The sequence below is a fragment of the Panthera pardus genome, unplaced genomic scaffold (genome assembly GCF_024362965.1).
Source record: "Panthera pardus isolate Hobbes unplaced genomic scaffold, ASM2436296v1 HiC_scaffold_2, whole genome shotgun sequence".
Classification (NCBI taxonomy): domain Eukaryota; kingdom Metazoa; phylum Chordata; class Mammalia; order Carnivora; family Felidae; genus Panthera; species Panthera pardus.
Window position 1 is genome coordinate 109,645,866 of NW_026526765.1, and position 23,959 is coordinate 109,669,824.

General features: G+C 37.6%; 1 protein-coding gene across 2 annotated transcripts in view; it reads right to left on the reverse strand.

Annotated features, from left to right (window-relative positions):
* ZSWIM6 (zinc finger SWIM-type containing 6) overlaps positions 1-23,959 on the reverse strand; it is a 195,969-nt gene that overhangs the window by 41,633 nt on the left and 130,377 nt on the right. For both annotated transcript variants that reach the window (XM_019414315.2, XM_053907337.1), the window contains exons 3-4: positions 15,793-15,941; positions 12,462-12,612 (exon numbers count right to left, since the gene is read on the reverse strand). In XM_019414315.2, coding sequence (XP_019269860.2) covers positions 12,462-12,612; positions 15,793-15,941 — 300 coding nt within the window. The remainder of the gene's footprint in view (positions 1-12,461; positions 12,613-15,792; positions 15,942-23,959) is intronic.

Below are 23,959 nucleotides of genomic sequence, written 5' to 3' on the forward strand. Positions count from 1 at the left end.
GTTTTTTTAGTATGCAAATCAATTCAGTAATTAAAAGGTACACCTCTTCCATAAAGGCACTTAGGCGTTTTTGATAAATGTGGCTCTTCTCCCTATTTTCCAGAAGATACAACGTGTATAATGCTAAGGGGGCAACACACAGGTGCAGTGGCAAGTGGGGAGTAAGAGGCAGAGGAGCAGCAGAAAGGTTAGTGATTCCCTTTTCTCTCTGCCTCAAAGGTAGAGAATAAAGAATGTTACATAGTTTAACTTCTACTTTTTAATACCATGTTTATTCCTATGAAATAGTAACAAAGTAAAACAATTACTTGTGGTATTTCCCAGGGTTCCACAGTTATAAAACAATTCATAATATTTATCATATTTATTTTTGTTCTCAGAGGCTATTATGAGAGGCTAGAATTTCATGCATGATCCAATTAACTAATTATACTTATTTAGAGGCCATGAAATGCCTAATTGCAGTCACAAATAGGAGATCACTGGTATAATTAGTTGTGCTACCAAAACTATAGTCACAAAATTTCTTGGGTCAGACCACACAAAAACTGTGACCCTAATTATAGTATTGTTCTCAGTACAATTCAGTCTTAATATATTAGTCACCACTGTTTGAGAAATAAGTTTAACTGGTAAAAACATTCTCCTTACTTTATATTTGGTATAGTTTCGAACGCACTAAAACATTTCTGGGAAATTTCAAATACCTCAGGTACACTGTATAGAGAGAGTTTCTGAGATCATGTTAGGTCAAGCAGGGCTTTTTTTTTTTTTTTTAAAAACTTTTTTTTTTCATGTTTGTTTATTTTTGAGAGAGAGAAGGAGAGAGTGCACACGAGCTGGGGAGGAACAGAGAGAGGGAGACACAGAATCCGAAACTCCAGGCTCTGAGCTGTCAGCAGAGCCCGATGCAGGGCTCCAACTCACGTACTGTGAGATCATGACCTGAGTTGAAGTCAGACGCCCAACCAACTGAGCCACCCAGGTGCCCCGAGCAGGGCTAACTCTCAAGCAAAAGGGCGCGCAAAATCGGCTATTATTTAGCCAGGCTCTGAGAAAAGACTGAATGAAACAACCATCTTTTTTTGCTATCAAAAAAGAAAACAAACCAGATACTCCAAAAAGTTAATGGGTATCCTTGATAATGTTTCCTCTGGGGAAACCTGTGGCCCTCCTCTGATACGCAGTGATTTGTCAGTGCTGACAGGTCAACATGCCAGATTCACCAAAAACAGCCTGCCTGACCTTACTGGGAATCTGGTTCTGTAGGAATGGCCAGAGCCAGCTCGTCCACCACTCACCACCCTTCTCATTTTTGAGGGAGGGAGGAAAGACAGGAAAAATCATAAAGAAAAAAGCCACAATGACAGACGTCTTATTTTCATACACAAAAAGGGTAGTCAGTGTTGTTAGTGAGGGGAAGGAATGTGAACTGTGGTAACCTGCACGAGCATTTTCCATGCGCTCTGCACTGGCTGCTTAACCAAGCTGTCTTCACAAACAGTTCCACGATCCATTCAACAGTCCAAGTTTATAGAAATCTATTTCTGAAAAAGACTCCCTAGGTTTTCATGACGTCTCTCTCCTATAAGCTTCCCATTGGGCCCACTTTCTCGACACAGGCAAAAGACCCTTGGAATGAGAAAGAAAGTGTTATGCGTTATTTAATCATCTTTAGGCCTTAAGAATCCTCATTATGGTCATTTTACACATAAGGAAACTAAAGTTCTCTCTAAAATAAGGGACCTGTCCAGGGATATACAGTTGGTAAATATGGGGATCAGAATCCATACTTAGAGACCATCTGACTTCAGGAAATCTTCTCTGTATTCCAGTCGAAGGCTTTGAAAACTACAATAGTCCTGGTGAGCTGTTACCTGTCCCTTTGAAAAAGCATGCTCGGTTAGGTGTATTTCATTTGACTGTTATAAACTGACACAGAAGACTGATTCAGAATATGAAATGTGTTAGATCCTCAAATTTTTCTGAAACAGGTACTACATTATCTAACTTCATTTCTTCAGTTGCCTTAGGTGGTCTTGGGCTGCTTTTTATTTTTCCCTTATTCATTTTGTTTCCCAACTAGACTATAAGCTCCTAATGACAGTACCTATCATAAAGCACTGTAAACACCAAGTCATTGTTAATTTATCTGCTTTCTGGTAGGGCACTCTACTGTCCACCAGCCATATCTATAGATAAGTGCTTCTTCCCTGAGCCAATAGGAAAAAAACTGCCTTTCACTTAACCATGGAGAACAATTAGGATACAAGATCATCAGGATCCCTCACAAAAAATAATCAAATTTACCAATGGCTATGATTATGGAATACTGACGAATATAGTTTAGCACTAGACTTGTATAAGAAGCCCCAGTAAAAGGGATTGCAGTATTTGGACATAAGAGAACTTCAATTTCATTCATAAAAACAGTTTCTTAATGCACTGACTTTTCTACCGAGTTGAGAAAGAACCTGTGATGAGTGCTGAGTTCTTGGAGAACAGAATGTTTCATTTTGCTCTAATTCATTCTATTACTGAATTAAACTTTGATGTATTGGTCTTGACAAGTGCTTCATGCTGATTGTATTGTGTATGATAGTATAATCACTCCCCATGCATTTCCCACTGGCTGGCTGATTAATGCAATAGATTACCTGCAGCACTGATGGCAAGGGGGAATCACTGCCCTTCTGTACTCTATACTGTTTGTATTTCAGTGTGTATTGAGTGTGTGCGCACACGTGCATCTGCATACATTCAGGCATAAACAGGCACCCATGAATATCCACCTGTACGTGGGCGAAGACGGCAAGATAAGCCAGGAGGGGAAGAAAACTGAAGATGCAGTGAAGACTAAGGCCTTTCAATCACTGTTCTCAGTACATCAAAAATACTCAACTTCATAAAGCTTCCAAATAAGTGTTTAGCATTACACTTCAATTATTTCTTCACTATTTCATTGATAGATACTTTACTAAGCACCAACTATATGCCAGGCACATTTTTTTCACCTGTACAGGAAAACAACTTAAAAAAAAATGTGTCATTTTCAGTATTCTAATTAGTGGACAAGAAGAGGAAAGGGGGATGAGATTATCACATGAACACTAATAAAGTTGAAAAAGGATGGCTCTGGAATTAGTTTAAATGCCCCCAAAAGACAGCAACTGACAAGATTATTAAGGACAGTGAGTGGTTTAAATGGTTTCAAAACAAACAAAAATCTCTCAGACTAGCTGTTGTACACAGGACCCTAACATTTGGCAAAGAGCATCCTATGTGTATGATCAGTATGTATGGTGAATAGGTTACCGGATATACTATCATCTTTAAATGTCTGTGTGTTGGAGACCGGAGGTGTCCCACTTTTGTGGTCTTGGCAACATTTTGAAGCCATTGTTCCTAACAGAATTCTCTCCAAATTCCAAGCTTATATTGGACCCAAGTGCCCTGTATACAGTCCTCCCATCCAACTCCCTCAGCTTATGCCCATCCATAAAGAGAGACTGTGGCTTCCAATCTAAGCCATTTCAAGGTTGCTGATAACTTAAGTCTGATACCTAATTGATGAGTGGTCATGCTCTCCTCCAGGATTGCCCAAAGCAATTTTGAAACTTACTAACATACCCCAAATTGAAAGGGGCTGGGAAGCACAACCTAGGGTCAAGAAAATAGAGCTGACACAGCCCAAATTCAAAGATTAGAATTTCTATTTCAAAGGTTATCTTTGCAACAGGAGACACAGCGAGCTGTGTGAGTTAGCCCCATTTTGGACAATTACTATCACTACTCCTGCTTATTTGTCTCTAGATCAGAGCCTGAGAAAATAACCTAGAACCAGTTACTAATTCATCCAAGCAGTTTAATGTCAGAGGGCACCTGTATTTTACTAGACAGAATATTATTCTTATTCCAATTTGGAATTTTTAAACACTGAAACAATATTATGCAATTGTTAGATAAGCTTACAGCAGCCTCACAAAAACTCACCTGCTATACATCATTTACCAGCTTGCCTTCTCCTCAAAAAAGAAAATTATTTATATAAATAAAAGTCATTCTTTGGTACACCTCTAAGAAGAGCAGCTATTTAAAAGCCTATTGAAGATGGTAAGAATCAAGCATGCATTTTTAATCTCAGAACCCTTTGTTCTAGAGAAATCTTGACAGAAAGCCTATGTGTCAAGTGGTGAAAGTCATCTGTTGGGACGGAGAGGACTTGCCTCCCCCCATCCACACTCACTTCCTCCCAATCCCGCCTCAGGGCCTCTGTGAGGCACAGGTGAACACCCCCTGTCTAACAGACACACATTCATCATTTCCTTAGGTTCTCCTGCCCCCTCATTGACCCACCTAAGCTTTAATCAACTGCACAAACATTTGTAAAGCACCTTGCTCCACACGGCACCCCACAGAGAACAACCTAAGTGGCTGTCTCACTCCTCCCGTGGCTTCTACTTCTTCTAGTCTGGCTCCCGGCATCTCTGATCCCCGTGAAGCTCCTGAGAATCTCAGAGGGCTTAGATGAGGCTTCTCAGACCTCATTTATTTTTGTATGCTGCCACTTCAGGGTAAGAAGTGATGAGAGGAAATTTTCCCCAACCCGTCTTCCTTCCTTCCTTCCCACTCTCTCACTCCCCCCCCCCCACCCTATTGTGATGGTGCTCCCCAGAGATCCACAGTTGAGCAAGGAGACCACCTCTCCCCCAGCCACATTTCCCTTTGGTGGTAGTTTCTTGAGGGCAAGTGCAATACTAACTCTTAGGAAACAGAAAGAGAATAAAACTTTTCTAAAATTGTTGTGAGGAAGAAAAAGACACTTTATACTAATACTCTGACACTCTTAGTAGCCACTAATATGAGAAAAATATCTACTAACAATGGATTCATAAATATTACATAAAAGAAAGAAACTAGAACCTATTCTTGGTACAAATAATGCTACCAACACACTACATATACAATATAGGACATGAACATGTACTATCATAAGTCATAAGGCATCTTAACTCCTAATAAAATCTCTGTGGTCTATATTTAGAATAAAGTTTCATAAAAATACACAAGGGGGTGATCCCCAAGTGTTGTTACAGATCATCTATTTGTACACCTAAATAACTTAGAAGATGATTATCATTAGGAATCTCCAATAGGTTAGATAATAGGATCAAACAATCTGTAAAGATCTCTTTTAATCTTGAGAATCTACCATTTTCTATTAATATTTGTTTAAAAATTGTTCTCTTTATTTCTACTCTTTCCCATTAGTGAGTAATGAATGGACAATTAAATCCTAGCAGCTGCACTCAAGGGAAAGACAGTTGATGGCACTGTACAGGAAGTAAAGAATATGCATTCACAGGGTACCTGGGCGGCTTAGTGGGCTAAGCATCTGACTTCAGCACAGGTCATGATCTCACAGTTCGGGAGTTCGAGCCCTGCGTCAGGCTCTGTGCTGTCAGTGCAGAGCCCGCTTTGGATCCTCTGTCTCCCTCTATCTCCGCCTCCCAACCACCTCTCTCAAAAATAAATAAACATAAAAAAATGTTTAAAAAAATACGCATTCTCTCTTTTGGTTCAGTTCTGACCCAAACTAAAAGTTAACTCTGCCTACTTCAAGGAGCAGAGAACAACCCCCCTTCCTCCCATTCCCAGAGCAGAGCAGAATCCAGGGGCCTCTGAGCCCCGAACACAGAAGTCTCAGTTTTAAGAGACAAAAAGCAAGAGGACCACAAAACAGGAATACACCACGCACAGGTAGTGAGGACTCAGCAGCAGCATCAGTGTTCTGAGAACATGGCCAGACAGAAGCAAAGCCTCCTGAACAACTGACAAAGCCTCTGTATTTAGAGGGAGCTATGAATAATAAGGGGAAAACCACAGACTGAAACAGGAAGTGTAACCCCACTCCAGAGCAGGACAGCCTAGCCCAAGTGCAGGAGGGATCTGCAGAGCTACAGACCACATGACATAAGCAAGTATTGACAAGTGTGTTATCATTAGGGCTTGATACAGGCCAGGACAAAGACCATGACCTAAAGGTCTCACTGGCTCCTTAGCAAAGGAGCCTGGAAAATGAAATGAAAATTCGACTGTATCCCGTATCCCCTATGTACTCTCTCTGTATTTTGTGATAAGCATAAGTTTATTGTAACAGTTCTCAATCAATAGCATGTATGTGGCTCTTCTACACTGTATCTTTTTTCAGATGCTGAAGTTAGAGAGTTGCTAGAAACAAAGATGAGCAACTAGAATAGGTAAGCTCCGACGACTATAATTAGACCTGCAGGACCACGAGTGGGCAGACCAGCCGCGCAGCTTTTACAGGGTTTACTGCCATCTAGGTGAGCTTCACCTTGCCCCTGCTCTACTCGGAGCAGAGACCACTTAGCAGAGAGGCAAAACAAAACAAGTGAGGATGGTATGTAGTTTGGCGGTTAAGTCTCTGAAGCCACTGGCCTGGGATCAAATCCCGGCTCTGCTACTGTGACCTCAAGCAAGTTATCTAGTCTCCCAAAGTGCCAGTTTTCTCAGCTATAAAATTAAGGCAAATAATTATACCTAAATCTCACTGGATTGTTTCAAGAATGAAAAAATAATGCATGCGTTAGGTGCTCAGCATAGTTCCTGATAAATAAGTGCTGACATCTATGTCATCTTCAGTAGCTGGACTAAAATGGGAAATAAAGCATAGGAAAAGCTTAGATCCTAGGTCTACTCTCTCTCCCTTCTCACCTCCCTTTGGAGTAAAAACAAATGACAATAAAATTGGACTGAAAATCTTGAAGACAACATTGTTGACAATGAATTTGAACCCTCTCCCATTGAGTTCATACCTGTCTTTGTTTATGTTATTCATTGTCACTACTTCTTCCTACTTCCTAACAATTCGCCTCCATGAACACCTTGTAAAACCATGTTAAATTCAGTCTCTACAAGTATTTGTACTAATATGTGAATAAATTACTCTATCAAAGTACCCCTCAGTTCACTCATGCCTATTCTAATTTCTGTCTCCTGAAGGTTCTATCCCTCTATTCCCCCCGTATACTACCAGGACCATCACCAATAGTAAAATCAAACACTTAATACATCTATGCCTCTGAACATAGCAAGGGCTTAATACCATACTGATAAAGAAACCACAATAAGACTTCTGGAATGAAGGGTTAACGAGAAGACACTGAAGTGGTTTCAGTGGTAAAGTTGTCTTCTCCTTATGGCCAGGGAAGATAAACTGGCAGGTGAGAAACAATCCCTAATGTGTAGTCCATTAGGCTTACATTGTACACTTAGAGCTACAGAGAAGTATCCAACTTTTGCACCTGACAACTTTTTGCTGCAAGGGGGCTCTGGGAATTGCTGTTTTCTCCATGGCACTAGCAAAGAGAACACTACTTATATGGCAAACCACACTGGAATGCTTCCAAGTTCTCTCTGAAAAGGAGTAACTCCTCAGACATTCACTAACCACCATCAGCTTCAAACTTGGGAAGGCCTGGATTTGAATTTATCATATAAAACAAGTAGTGGCTCAAAACAGTGGATGAAATTACTAAGTCTATTACTTTTAGAGACGTTAGGTGGCATTTCCCAGGTATTTCTCCACAATGACCTCCAAAGCAGAGTCTTTGGAATCTTATTTCTGACTGTGCACAAAAGCCCTTCGAAGTTACTTACAGCATCATTTTAAATGTGTGACTTAAGCATACGATTCAGGAAAAATGTGGGTGGGTGGGTGGGTGCGGAAGAGGCCCATAGAGATGACTACTGGTATCTGAGGTAGTACATGAGACAAGTGTTCTGAGTCTGCGGAACAGGAAATTTTCAGTATTTGCAACAGATTTGGTCTCAATGGATGAACGATGGGCTAAGTTCTCTATTGCTGAACAAAGATTTATTGTGACTCCATGCACCCTGAATCTGTACACCCACTCAAATCTATCCGGTACCCTACCAAGGAACACGAGAGCTGCTGCTTAGCCACTGGTCAAACTAACCTTACAGCGGATTTCAAAATAGAAAGAAACTTCTAACTATGACTATTTCTACTCACAAAGACTTAGGTACCCATTTCAAAACTTTTTTTTTTTTAGGTTTTATTTTTAAGTTATCTGTACACCCAATGTGGGGCTTGAACTCAACCCCGAGATCAAGAGTCGCATGGCATGCTCCACCAACTGAGCCAGTGTGACACCCCCATATCAAAACCTTGGAAAAGAATTCTGTAAGATAACTCCTTGTATCTTGTGAATGTGAGCAAAGCTCAGAGTAGCAAGGCTCTTGCAATGGTAGCCCAGCCTCTACCTAAAAAACAAAGTTGAGATGCTAGAATGCAAAACATATGACTCAGCTCACAGAGAAAGTATTTAAAATTTTAGGAAAAAAAACACATATGTAAAACTTGAAAAATGAAAATTTAAGAATCTTTCCCTATGATAAAGCTGTAATTAAACCTTATTTAACTGTTTCCTCTAATGACATCCATTTTTAATTAGATTTTAATAGACTGGCAGCTACAACCTATAGTTTTATGAAGCAAAGTAAAATTACAGTCTAGAAGACATTTAAGGAAAGAGACCCATCAACATAGATAAGAGATTACAATATACCCCCTCATCCCTAAAGACCCCCATGGTAATTAAGTGTGCTGAACACAAAGCCATTAGGGCTAACAGTAGGTGTGCTCACCACCAATCGACACTGGGTTGTTCTTTGAAATCTAAGGATTATTTCTATGATCTGCTTTCTAGAAAATCTGCATTTTATAGAATAAAGAATGCAACTAAACAGGTGTATATTCTATAGATCTACCAAATATGCACCTTCTATCACTGCAATGGGCTTTCTGTCTTAAGATTTTATTTTATTTTTTGAAATTTGAGAGAGAGAGCATGCATGCACAGGCACGTTTGAGCAGGGAAGGGGCAGAGACAGAGAAAGAGAGAAAGAATTCCAAGCAGACTCAGTGCTGCCAGTGCAGAGCCCAATGTGGGGCTCAAACTCATGAACCACGAGATCATGACCCAAACTGAAATCAAGAGTCAGACACTCAACCTACTGAGCCACCCAGGCACCCCCTGTCTTAAGATTTTAACGTATACATTTTCTCTTGCTGATCATGATACCACACGTACTCTGAGATGACTGCCGTATGGTTTAGAAAATGACTGTCACATAGAAAAAGTAAAACTAATATTGAAAAAGATTCATATATAAGAATAATGTATCTGCAAATGGGATGCACTGAACAGGATCTTAATAGTATGCATCTGTATTTATTTCATACTACATTATGAATATCAGGGAATAAGTCACAAAAATTAACTCAGACTAAATGAATATCATAGGCACTTAATTTAGAAAAGAAGAACTGAGCATAATTAATCCCTCTGTTCCCGAGGGGGAAAGGAATCGGGCCTGTTGCTACTTCAAAAAAGTTTGTATATACTTACTTGAAAGAGAGACAAAGTTATACATATATATATTATGTTTTAAACTAATTTTGAAACATCAAGAGTTAAATTTTAATAAATCACATATACTCAGTAAGCTGTAAATATTGGGGAGGGGAATATCTGATCTTACCAAAAAAATTAAATTTTGTAATCAGGCTGACAATCTGATGCCTCCAAATACCTCTGCCAAGAAGCACAGTTACTTGGCTAAGATACTCTTACTTGTACACTTTCATCAGATTAAGGCTTTCATGCCAGGAATCTTTTTTTTTTTTTTTTCCTGGTGTATTGGCTATTGCCAGAAATGGACCCATCGAATTCACCAGTGCTAAGGAGTTAAGCATCTGAGATTTAATTTAACAGTTTCAGCTTTATTAAGCTGTCACAGAGCGGCCCCACTTTGATAACAGTAGCTGCTCCAATTATGGCTTGGTTTAGGGTTGACAAGTATAATGATTCATTCGTGGCACATGAGAAGCAATAAAAGGTTGTTTTGCATTACAGCTTTAAAAATGTGGGCACTTTTTTCATTTAATTTGTCACTTAGCTTTTGCTAAGAGGACATTTAAATTGCAGTAAAAGGCAAATGGGGCTTTTAGTTTAAATGTAATCCCCATATTTAAATGATCTGTAATGGTGCAGTGTTGGAGTGGGAACACTATTGTCTCACAGTGGGTCCTGATGGTGACATGTGACATTTGTATTCAGGTCCTGTATTATCCATGTGGCTAAAGGGCTTCCAATTTCATTTCACAGCCAGAAGCCTGCAGAAAACACCAATTAACTTGCAGATCCCATTTGCCGACAAAACTCAGCCTCTTCTCAATGTCTGGCATCTGGCAGTGCTCAGCATTTAATTCCAAAGCAGAGCCTTGAAGCAATGTGAGCCCTGCGCAGGGGCACAAAGTCAAATTCTCCCATTTTATTAAGAAGCAAAATCCTTTCGTTTTGTAGTCCAGAAGCAACTTTTAGTTAATTTTTTGGTGAATGAATATTAAGATATGGTAGCTATTGTTACTTCTACATGGGATTCTTCACAGAACATAGATGCGGTTAAAATGGCTAGTGACCTCTGCTTGCCATCAGAGTACACAAGAGAATTTACAACAGTCTAGTAATGATTGGTGGGCAGGGTGGGATTTGTGAAAAAAGGAAATACAGGGCAAGAAAATGTATTCTTCATCTTAGACTGAAATCAAAGAACTTGAATAATATAAAGCCTGGTCCATAATCAGAAAGCAGTTCATCATAGGGTATAACTAGAATCAGCTGGTGGGAACTTCCACCTAATGAGAATTTATAATTCTTATTGAAGGCTGAGGCACATAATTTCCAAAACAACTTGGAAAAGTGAGATGTGACTAATGGATTAAATATGAACACTGTAAGTTTTATTTAACTATATCACTTTTTTTGTAACCAAAAAAATTAGTTTGCCTTCTCCTAATTAGTTATTTGTAATTCTAATTTCCTCCAAGCATCTAAGTTCTTAAAATTTTATTCATTTAGTATTAATCCAAAATTTTTTTCTTTAAATGATTCCCTTCATTATAGTTTTTTTTTGTAATGCTAGTCCTTTTGAATGTCATAAACCAACTAATCAATTCAACATTTACTGATGAATTATAAAATTGAAAAAGGTTTACCTGGAAAAGTGTATCACTCAGTATTGTATAAAAATACGTTTAAACCACACATTACACTTGTGTTCTCCAATCACCAGATCATGCTCCCAAACACTCTTCTAATATATTGAAACAATCTACTATAGTTACAGACTGATTTAAATTTTGATTGGGTTAGAGATCACTAACCATTACTTCAGGTGACCCAAGGAATGTACCAAGATTAAGTTATCACAAGATAGTTAATAAAAATACCAGGGAAAAAGGTCAACAAATACCTAACAGGTGGCAAGTAGCAGATATAGCTGTCAAAAAAAAAAAAAAAAAAGAGCTGTCATCCATACCAAGTTTCTGAACATACATTCTATTAACGGGAAAGAGGAAACTCTAACGTCCAATTCTTTACCAACTTGCTGCATATCCGTAAGTCAGTCAATGTCATTTTCTGGAAGTCTCCTGAACTTCCCCAGAATTCAGTTTCCTTACCCATAAAACAGTTCACTTCAAAGGTCCCTTCCAATTATTACAATCATGGGGCACATACAAAAACAACAGCTTCCCTTGGTCTAGACTTAACATGGGATCAATCAACAGGATGTGGTCTATTATTAACCAAGAGAGAAAAAAGGTGAAGGTATGAAGAGTTATTCTATTCAATTTCAATGAAACTAGGATCTTCTAGTTATCATATCCAAAACATAAAATACAGGCATTGAGATATTTGTCAAAAGTTCCATTTTCCCCATGCAGATTTCTTAATAGAAAGACCACAAATGCATTGTTAATTCCCTAGCAATGGGCACTGGGTAAAAATATTCATCTCCCCAAATTTCCCGGTGAATAAGACTAATGGATTTGTCATTTTTTCAATCATTTTTATTACAGAGATCTGGGAAGCAATAAAAATTATAGTTTGCTGTATCTTTTCCATTCAGACAATCAAAAGTTCGTCTAAGTCTGTAGCAGCCAAAAAAAAAAAAAATGTTCAAACCACTTTTGATACTTTTAACGTAGGCAAAGGGGGGAAAAACCCAAATTTTAGGCGAATTGATTACAATATTATTCTAGAAATAAGTAACTAGCTCTACTAAACAAAATAACTGTTTTAAAACAACATAGCTTCTTTTTTCAAATATTAAGGCAGATTCCTATGCTCGCTTTCAAGATCACACAATTTCCTCCAAACCTTCCCAAGATTATTTCCTGCAAATGTCAGCCCAAGTCCTCCTTCTTCTAACCAGGATATAATGGCAGTTAGTTCACATACGAGCAGCTCTCTCTTCAGCAACACTCTGACTATGCTTTTTTAAACACTCCACCATGATCTTTACCCATACACAACTCAATGGCAATCCATCAGGAAACTTGTATTTACCCAGCTCATCCCAGAGCTGCCTATATTTGTCAGTCATCGCAGTGCCTTGTTGTCTCCAAAGTGACAGACGAGGGTCAGCCATGAATTGCTCTGTTATCAACGTCAACATGCGGGCCCCATTAGAGTCCCTCATCTTCAACATCTCCCGCACCTAATGGGGAAAAATCAGACCTTTAGAAAAGTGTTCAAAAATACACAGCGATACACAAACAGACCACTTTATTTCTTTCTCTGGGGTCCAGGGCAGGTAATTTTTGATACCAGCCCTCTTAAGCAAACAAAAGTTTATTAAAAACTGGTCTCTATCCTAAATGGCAATTTAATCAGAGAATTAACTGTTAATTTTTTAAAATCATGTTTCATAATCCACATGAGGAAATTTGGTTACCTTCCCAATTACAAAGAAGAAATTTTTGCCAGCCTACAGAAACATACCAAATTAAACAAGACAAATAATTTGGCACCTTCCTGACTCTTCCAACTGATTGTACTTACCACCAGAATAGACAAGCCAAAAGCAGTCTAATGATAACTCTTTAGGGATCTTCTAAATCGACTGAGTAATGTTTATAATAATAACATCTGTCTTTCTGTTCTTAAAAAACTGCATTATTGAGACATAATTCACATACCATACAATTCACCAATTTAAACTGTACACTGCAATCTTTTGTAGTATATTTCCAGAGTTGCAAAGTCCTTCAGTTTTTGAGGTAAATCAAAATTTTGGTACATTCTCACACCGAAGTTTTCTGACAAGAAGAGCAACATTATACTTTTATATTCACTCAGATGGGACTCTTTTTGCAATAGTCAAAGGAAATGGACTGCATCACAGGTTAAAGAATTCTCTTGCTCTAAATGAGCGATCCAGGAAGCAGAACCATAACCTGTGACCTGGTAAGCTAACTCAGCCTGTCAAAGCTGGAACTTAAAGCTCTGTCCACTACTCTTATGCCAAATTCTCCAAATAAAATTTTAAAAAAGGGGGGGGGAGGGGGGGACACAAGACTAAGTCTCTTTCGAGAAAACCCTAAATAAATCTATCAGTCCCAAAAGCGTTTACTGCCATGTGTTCAACAAATAAGAATCTGAGCTGAACACCACCAGTTCTCCCTACAGGACATTACTTGAACAAGGTCATAAGCAGCAGAAAAAGAGAGGGGGTCCTTTTATTCAAGGTTCTGTGTGAAAGGCAAATGAAGGAGGAAATGGCAGATATTCAATTAAGCAGCCCAAACCTAAAGATCCACAGATCCTGTGTCAGGCTTGTACCCTGACAAGTAACGGAACCCCATCACAGGCTTTTACATTTGAGCCTTGCAAAGAACTCAAAAGCACTTTCACCCTAAATCACAAATGTTGTGCTTCCAGGATTATTTCAATAATCTTAAAAAGTTATTTCCCATATGGAAGCACTAAACAGTCATGAACAGATGAAGACTGTGAGGAAGAAAGGGAGTTGCCATTTACTGGACATCACGCTAAAGAGTTTTTACATTTGTACCTACCAGGTACTCTTCACAATAACTATATAAAGTAGGCCAGATTATAATTCCATTTTATGAATTATAAAACCATGCTTCAGAGAAATGAAGTAACTTGCCCAAAGGACAAGAGGAATTGCTGGGATCAGAGCCCAGATCTGTGTTAACTCTAAAAGTTATGCCAAAAAATTAAAAAATAAAAAAAGTTATTCCATTTCCAAAATTAGATGATGTTACTTCATACAGCATATATAATGTATACATCATCTACAGGCATAAAAATAGCAGCTGTAGGCCTAATACCTCTTTCACTTTGCTTCCACTAGGCCAAAGTGTACTATTCACTAACATGAGAATCTATGAAATACTTCCTGTGAATCAAAATATGCCAAACCTTTAATATTACCACTACATCATGGATTTGATTTAATGTTTCTTTTCCTGATAAACTTCTAACCTATTACTCAGCAACAGCAATGAAAATAAATGCTTTACTCTTAAGCATATAAACCACAACTATTAAGCAACACTCAAGTACACCTATAGTCTAACGGTAATTAATTTTCAGAAGGCAGACTCTGATCTACTACATGAGTTTGACTACCTATTAATTACCAAATGATGATTAAATCACATGTGAAGTAGTTTTAGGGTTAAATGTATTTTACTGTAATCTAATTCTCGGAAAATTGGCGATCTATATTTAGTAAATGGGATAAATCTTTGGCAAGAGGATACTGATTAATCAGAATACACTATTTTCTGAACATGACCAGTAACAGAATATATGCTAATTCTTCAGAGTTAAAAAAAACAATAATTATTATAAATAGTAGAAAAGCTTTTTAACACAGTATTGATGAGTTGTCAAAAGTATCAATCAGTTATCTCTTCTGTTAAAAACCAATTTGAATACATTAGCCAGAACAATAGCTATATCCCCTATAAAAAGAGAGTGATTTAATATGACTAAAAAAGCATTTTACCCAGTATTGAGAATTGTGTTTATGGGTACTAAAAGTTCTGTATAAAGCAACAGACATAGCTTCTACTCACACAGAATTTATAACAATGATAACTATGTTTCCTGGGCCATCAAATTTTGGTGATGAAAATTAACATTTACCAAGGCTAAAACGACATGTTAGACACCATTACATTTACTCATAACTTGAGGGAGATGTGTTATCATTAACTAATTTTACAGACGAGGAAATGGACTTAAATAACTTGCCAAAGTTCATACATTCAGTAAGATTTAGAATTTAGATTGAAACCCAGGTCTGTATGACTCCAAAGTCCCTGCTTCTGAATCTAATTTAAATACACTGACATTATTAAACTAAATATATAATATCTCACATGCATGTATAAACTGTTCAAAAATAATTATGTAAAATTTACAGAATATGGATTAGAACAGGAGATACTTCGGAACCTCAAAAAAAACCCTTAAATATACAAAGCACATTATAGGGACTATATTCAAAGTTATGCTCTACTTGAGAACATTAACTAGAAAAAGTAAAAATGTGAAAAGATAGCATTTTTAATAATATTAAGCTATTTGCTTTTGAGTACTGAAAGGTTTTTCAAAATTGTATAAACTGTTACCATTTTAGTAATGGGAACTGAGAGAAACAAAAATGCTCCACATCTTGTCTACGGACACCTAAGTAAATTAATGCATTACAACATAATAGTTTCTAATTGGTTGGTTAACTCAGACTCTATTCTTCAAAAAAATAATTTAAAAAGCCTTTATTTTAGTGTACACATAATCATATATAGATACTTTCTATATATGTATATATTTAGAATATTTCTTTTAAAAAAAATCATACCTTTGCAAAGAGCAAATTAAGCTGCTTCCCTGATCCGTGGTACCCGCCCTGGGAAAGGAACAGTTTAACCTGTTCTTGAACCTGCTCTTCATCTAAGTGCCAGCAGTTTTCATCATCTATACTAGCACCTGCTGTTGGATCAGGAGCACCTAGAAATAGAAAGAAAAAATAACACATATGCTAGATAAAAACTCTGTGCTAAAGGGCTCTGATAATAAATTTGAGAAGAATTAAGATTCTATACTTTTTGCCTACACACTTTTTAAGCCAATCTCAATTTCCATTATACATACAAATTTATGACTGAAAATAAATATGAAAATCATTCTCTTATTTCCAGGTCTTTGTTGATTTGTGCTAAGCTACAATGCAGATTACTGTAGAACTGAGATATTTTCTTTTTAAAGATCAGAAACTAAACCTTTGCAGATGAGTTTACACGTCTAAAGAATTAAAAAGTCACAAAAAGGTCTTATTGTAAAATACATGATTGTTGATAAAGCTCTACTGTGTAGAACATGTTAGGAAAGTTTTTCAAAGACATGAGAAAAATGTGAAACCAAGTAAACTGAGCAGAGTATTTCTCTTTACTATGTTAATTCAAGAAGCTTTCACTGTTATCTGCTGCTGTATAAACTACATGCTGACATAGTCTTTAGTTGCACAAAAACTGAAGATTAAAAAGGGAAATCAAGCCACATGGGAACAGGCAGTGCAGCTGTTGTACTAAACCAGGTTGTAGTATCACCTTGCCGAACTGCATAAATATTTTATTGCTGAAGCACACACAAAAGGTAAGAGCTATGTAATAAGCCCTCCACGTAGACTACCTTAGAAACTCAAACATTATCCAGATATTTAGGCAGGTAAAAATTAAGTTTCATTATTTATTCAAAAAGCAAAATGGTATTTAAGGCCTAAGATGTATAAGTAATATAAAAAATTTAAATCTAAAAACTTTTCATCAATAGTGTTTAATCTCCTTATCAACCCTTAAAAGATACATTAAAAGTCTGGTTTTACATTCCTTTCCTTTTCTTCTAATAATCTAATAATGCAAAATGAATTGGCCAAGGAAACAAACACTAACATCTGCTTAGAACCAGGGTTCATTAGTTCCTAAGAGGAAGGATGAGTCTGTGAATCTCCCCGAAAAGGTGCGCATTCATTTATTTATTCATTGAGACAACATATTTACTGAATGTCCTCTGCTAGATTTGGGGATGAAATTGTGTACAAAAATAGAACTGCTATCGTCATATAATTTACCATAAAATATTTTTGACTAAGACCAACAATAACAATTAACATCATGCCCAATATATTTGTATATCCAGGTGTTTATGTGATCACACCTATTAATCTGAAGCAAAAGCATGATGGAAAAAAGACCTTTACTTTAAGTGAAAGGCTCTGATATTCTATTTCTTTTTTTGAAAAGGGCTTATCATAATTTTTAAAACTGATTTCATAACCCAAAACGGGTTGCAACCCACTATTTGAGAAATACTATTTTAAGTGAGATAAATATCAACCTAATAATCACACATATAAATACACAATAATAAATGATAATAACTGCTCAAAGGAAGCAACCAAATGCCAGAAGACGGTATCAGAAAGCTCTGACTTGGCCATGGATCACCAGGGTAAGCACACCTTAAGGAAATGGAAACTGAGTTGAAATTTCCCTTACGTAGATTAGAGGTTAACTAGAAAACAGGAAAAGGAAGGAATGGGTCTGCATGTGAGACTAAGAGCTTAAGCAGAAGTCTCAGGTGGGAAGGAACACAGAACACAGATGAGATAAAAGCTAGTCTATGTTCATACAATCCAAAAGTAGAGGATGAGGAAAAGACAAATACAAGACAACCCAGAGAAGAAGGGCTAGACCTTGAGAGCCCTGGCAAGTGAGGAGTTTAGATTTCTCTTCCCTAAGTGTAATAAAGAGGAATTCCTGACAAGGTCATCCAAAGGAGAAGAATGAAATACTCTAGATAGTAAAGATGTTTTGCTCTAATGTGCATCAATTTCAACATTCCTACGATGGAACATATTCAGCCACAAAAATGAATGTGGAGAATCTCTATGTAGTACAATGGAAAAATATCCAAGATATGCTGTTGAATGAAAAAATAAAACAAGCTGAAGAAAAGTGTACATTAAAAAAAAAACTTTATGTAAATAATGAAGTTTTAGGAAAAGCCTAAAACTTAGCATTTCCTTCCACATGCATAGAATGGGTAACCTAGGGGGCGCCTGGGTGGCTCAGTCGGTTAAGCGTCCGACTTCGGCTCAGGTCATGATCTCACAGTTCGTGAGTTCGAGCCCCGCGTCAGGCTCTGTGCTGACAGCTCAGAGCCTGGAGCCTGCTTCACATTCTGTGTCTCCCTCTCTCTCTGCCCCTTCCCTGCTCATGCTCTGTCTCTCTCTGTCTCAAAAATAAACAAACATTAAAAAAAAAATTAAAAAAAAAAAAAAGAATGGGTAACCTAGGTACACGAGGGAAGAAAGCTCTTCCCTGCACCTTTGCATATTTTTAAAATTTGAGAACTATGTGAATATATTTAGGTACCTAAAAAATATCTCTCAAGTGTGGAGGATGGACTAGGAAGCAAAAATACATAAGAGAACAGTGAGGATGATGTTTTCATGGTCTGTACAAAGGATGATGATGGTAGCTTGAAAAACAAGAGTGAGAACAGAAATGTAGAATCTGACAGGAATTCAAGACATTAAAGCAAAGAAGTGGGTATGTGAGATTTGTAAGATCAGGGAGTTAGGAAAGACAAGCGTTTCTGGGTTAAACAACTGGATGATGGACAACTCAATGACACACAGATCAGAGCAGGACCAGGTTATGGGGTGGGAGGGCAGTGTTTAGGTCATGAGTTCTGTTTCAGATAGGGTGAATTTTAAGTGCCTCTGAGATAGCCAAGAAGAGGAGAAACGATTTCAAGTAGGGGACTGGATATTTTACGGGAGACTCTACAGATAGGAAGAGCATCTAAGATAGGGCCCCAAGGAAGGCCAATGTTTAAAGACTGGGAAAGAAAATGAGTGAGGATGGCAACGGGAATGAATGGCCTAGAAGGAAGAGCTGGAGAGACTGGTTCTTCCAGAAGTAAGGCAGAGAAAGTTGTACCAAGGAGGACTTGGTATGTAAGTAGATATTTAAGCTCCAGAGAGCAAGGATGGTAGCTGCCCTGCTCACCACTGCTTCCTGACACTTAACCAGTTTTTGCCTCTATCAGGCAGTCAAGTACTGGAACGGGGGAGAAGGAGGGAGGAGAAAGACATGTGTACATTCCTCCCCTAAGAGAAAGATTCCTATCAAAGAAGAACCACTAAAGCATTTTCACATTTATCTCATTTTTGCCTTACAACGTCCCCTAGAGGTGAGTTAAGATCATGATCCCTATTCTACAGAAGCAGAAACAAGTTCACGGTGATTAGGACTTGTCCAGAGCCACAGTGCCAAATCCACAGTCTCCTGGTTCTCTCCCCTTCTAAAGAATACATCCCAGAACCTTGGAGCTAAAGTTGAACCCTGACGACATCAAGACAGGCATTGTCAGCCCTAAATCAAACACAAATCTAAGGAAAGATACTGGGATGTTCGCAAGCACTTATTAACACATTTCTCTCTTTCACAGGAAGATCTAAGGACACACAGTGCTGTGAAGAGTTAACTAATGGGGCTACATCTGTATCCCACAGGGACTGAGAGCCCCTAATCCAGCCCATCTCCTTGATTCTAGAGAAAGAGACACACACAAATACAAATGCACAACGACAACTATAGATTCATCTTTTTTTAAGTTTATTTTTTTAACAGAGAATGTGTGCATGCCCAAGTGAGTAGGGAACAGGCAGAGAGAGAGGGAAAGAGAATCTCAAGCAGGCTCCACTGACAGCAAAGAGACTCACACGGGGCTCAATCCCATGAACCATGAGATCATGACCTGAGCCAAAATCAAGAGTCATGTCTTTAATTGACTGAGCCACCCAGGCGCCCCTATAGATTCTTTAAATGCACCAGAAGAGACTTGCCCAACAACTCAATGATAGGATGTCAACTTTCATATTTAAGCTTTGTCCAGTATCTTGCTAAAACCCTCCTGGGCAATCTGACACATCCTTCTTTAACCTCTTTTTAGGGAAAATTCTGACAAGCTACTGATTATCTACTCTTTGTTCCTTCTGATGAGCTGAACTAAAGAAAGTCAATTTCTATCCTCACAGTGGTTACTTCCCCCAATACTCCTCACTTTTCAGTTGTTCTCTATTGGGCACTGAAGACCAAGACCTACAAGGAATCCTGTCCCTAAAGGACTGAGATGGGGACGGACCGTCCTGGTATAGTAGAAGGCATGCTACCCTTCACTGCTTGGGTCAGAGCCATGTTGAGACTTGGCTTTTCTATATGCCACATCAATTTCCAAATATTTTAAGTAGATTTCAATGTGGTTTAGAGGAAAAAAACCCAGTCTTATTGGCCTAAAGTGGCAAAGGGGTCAACATTCAGACACTCTACAAGAACTTCAGGATATACTCAACTCTTATTTTTTTCATACTAAAAGAGAAAAATGTTACAAAGAATATTCCAGAAATCACGTTTATTTGACTTGAATTATAACAATGAATTTTTCCTTAAAATTCAATATGTTTTAAAACACTCGTATTTTTAAAAATATGATAATTTTTTATGTTTCTTTAATGGGATATTTAATTTACACACAGATATTCTTGACTAGCTGGGAAGACATCTAAAAGAAAATGTATAAATATATGTATAATGTTTCTCAAGTTTTTAACAAAACTGAGGGTTTTTCAGTTTTCATGTTGAGGTCAGGAAAAGCAGGTTAGGTTTGGTAAGCTAGTGTTAGAATTAACGTATTTCTTAAAGAGTGTGGGGAAGGGGGAGACACTGCAGAGGCAAAATGGCCCAGATAAAATTTTACTGCAAATAATCTATCTAATAACGTCTACACACAAGCCGAGAAGACCTAATCCTAGATCAGACCTCGGAAGACTTCAGTTCTAGGCACAGCTTGGAAAAACTATGTATCCTCAAGCCTCCCACTTCCTCAAACCTAATACTGTATAATGGAGGAATAAAAAATTAACTAGGCGATAAGAATTAGAAATCTTTTCATGTGACTGCATAGAAAACATCTTCACTTGGTAATAAGAATGCAAGTAAACACAACCAGTTGGTAAATAAAACATAAATTTACTCTAAACACAACTCAACACTTTAGGAATATGTAATACTATACATTATAGACCAGGAAATTAAATGTCTACAATAATAACCTCCTTAAAAGAACAGATTCATTTAGTAAACTTTAATGCTTAACTATTTAAACCCTAATATGTCTTGATTACAAGTATTAAAGTGTTGCCTAAGCCTTGTATAAAATGTAGACTTGCAAAATTTATTTCTACTTGTTAGTGGCTATCTACCAACAAAGAAAACCTCTCAGTGTTTAGCTTTGAGAAAGGTATGCAAAGAAAAACATTATTCACGTATTTACACATTTGCTATTAAATAGTCCCCCAGTTGGGCAGGAACCAGAATCTGTGTATGTAAATTAAATGGTCCATTAAAAGGTTTTAAAACCTATCATATTTTTTTTACCCTTATTTATATTTATAATTACGAACGCTGTAAGTTTACAACTGTATAATTAATCTTTGTGAGCATTTTATTACCAAAGCTTAATTCTTCAAAGTTTCAAGCCTTCAGGGAAAGTGAAATTATCTAGTGAAAAAAGTCAAACAGTTTAATTGTCTCTCATTCCCAGCTAGAGATGTGTGAATTTGATTTACCCTCTTATGTTAGTTATGTAATACCATAGAAAGAGAGCAAAAAGAGAATTCATGAACATGGAGGGGCACTTGGTCCATGTCCTTGGCTTCCCCTGTCTGATACCTGATTTGGTTTATCTCAGTATCAAAACCCCCTTATCCGGGCAGTTCTCAAAATTAAGAGTCTATCAAGATTCCTGAGGCACCTTGTGGAAAAAATAGATACCTAGGCACCACACTTCAGAACTACTGACTCAGAATGTTTGCCAGCAGGGTAGGGGAACTATTCTATATTTGGAGAGAATGTTAAACATGTTGGCACTTTGTGGGTCTTCATACTGAAAAGTATTCAGGGTTCAGAAGCAGCAAACAGACACCTCTCCAGTGTATTGAATGAAGCATATTTAAGACACACCAAACGAAATATCTGTCTCATGTCAAGGAAACAGTTGCTTTTAAGCAGTAAGCGGCAGCAAACCATTCTGTAAATTTTAAACTGAGAAACTGAGACACATTCACAACTGGCTTATGCTATGTTTGGTATGTGGAATTATTCACAGCTTTGGGTTCTAATAGGGAACTTAATGCTTTCTTTTCTTGGCTTAATCTGCTGGAAAACAATTCGAACAAAAAGGAAATGAAAAGCTTTACTTTACCTCTTCACCTTAACTGTGACCTAACTGCTTTAACAATACAGTAGTCTAAATAATGCCTTAACTATTTATATTTATGCAGAAGTGAGGGGTTTTTTGGTTAAAATTGTTAAATTTAATCTATAAAGGCAGAATGTAGGCAACAGATGTCAACACTGTAGAGGTGATTAATTCAGCCTCTTTTAGGGCACCTAGAAAAATGCCATCTCCTAAAATTTCAGTGCCCGCTGCTAAAGCTAGGCAACATTAAGTCTGCGACTTAAAAAAGCACCGGTACACCTGTCTTACAAGCTGAAGGCAAAATCCTGACATCAACCACTGGCACCGCAAGGGAAAAGGCAAAGCAGCAAACTTTAGTGATTCAGACTCCAAAAAAAAATTCTTTCTTTAGAAAAAACAAGAATTAGGAGATTGCTGAAAAATAACATGCATTGAATAAAAACACACTTGAAAAAAGATTCAAATTTTATTATTCCTTAAATCCTCATTTCAAAGTAGTGGCAGGCAATGTCTTCCTTTCACCCTACAATTGTGATGGCTTCAAAAGCCAGATCCTTCCTCACCTTCTATTCTCAATGGTCAGCTCCAGAAGCTGTTAGAGGTCGGCCCATGGTCTTTATCTCGGGAGGCTAATGACAGAGGGAGCCCTGGCATGTGCCAGGCTGGGCTCCCTCAGCAAGCCACCTTCCCTTCAGTTCAATGTGAAAGAAGAGAATAAGTAGTACTGCAATCACCATATAGCTCAGGGAACTCACATAGAAAGACCTGTCAGGGTTTATAGATCTTCCTCTATCACTTTCCTCTCATCTGACTTTATTACTCATCTCTTATTATCACTTAATTTCCTTCAGAAGCTCAATAATATGTTTATTCATGTACAGAAATAAGCATGTGTCTTATATGGGTGAAAAAGCGATACAGTATTTGTACACTCTCCAGGCTCATTTAAAAATGCACAGAAACCCATGGGGGAGGGGAAGGGAAAAAAAAAAAAAAGAGGTTAGAGTGGGAGAGAGCCAAAGCATAAGAGACTGTTAAAAACTGAGAACAAACTGAGGGTTGATGGGGGGTGGGAGGGAGGGGAGGGTGGGGGATGGGTAATGAGGAGGGCACCTTTTGGGATGAGCACTGGGTGTTGTATGGAAACCAATTTGACAATAAACTTCATATATTGAAAAAAAAATAAAAAATAAAAATAAAAATGCAGAATGTAAACATAGTGTGCATAACAGGTAGGTCACTTTCTGCAACTTAGCTAAAAATGTATTACTTGGTACACAAATATAAATATTTAAATGCAAAGTTCTCAGGAAGTCTTGTCTTTACATTACCTAACTCTTCAGATTTATTAAAAGAAATCTACTATGTTTGCAAGTTTCGAGAATGGTTTGCTCAGATTATTTAAATGACGTTGTTTAAAAAACAGCTCACAAATATTTTCCTCAACTCTCACTGCCCTGAAGACGCATGTCAACTGAGTCATCACCATGACAGTGATAACAGTAATTCAAATTTACTCCTTTAACCTTCCTGACCTTATAAAACAGGTAACTCTTTATTGTCCATGTCTTATAAATAAGAAAACTGAGGTCTGAAGAGATTCAGTTGCTATCTGCAGTAACAGAGCTGGAGAGCAAAGGAAATATAGGCTAACTTTTTTTTTTTTTTTAATTTTTTTTTTAACGTTTATTTATTTTTGA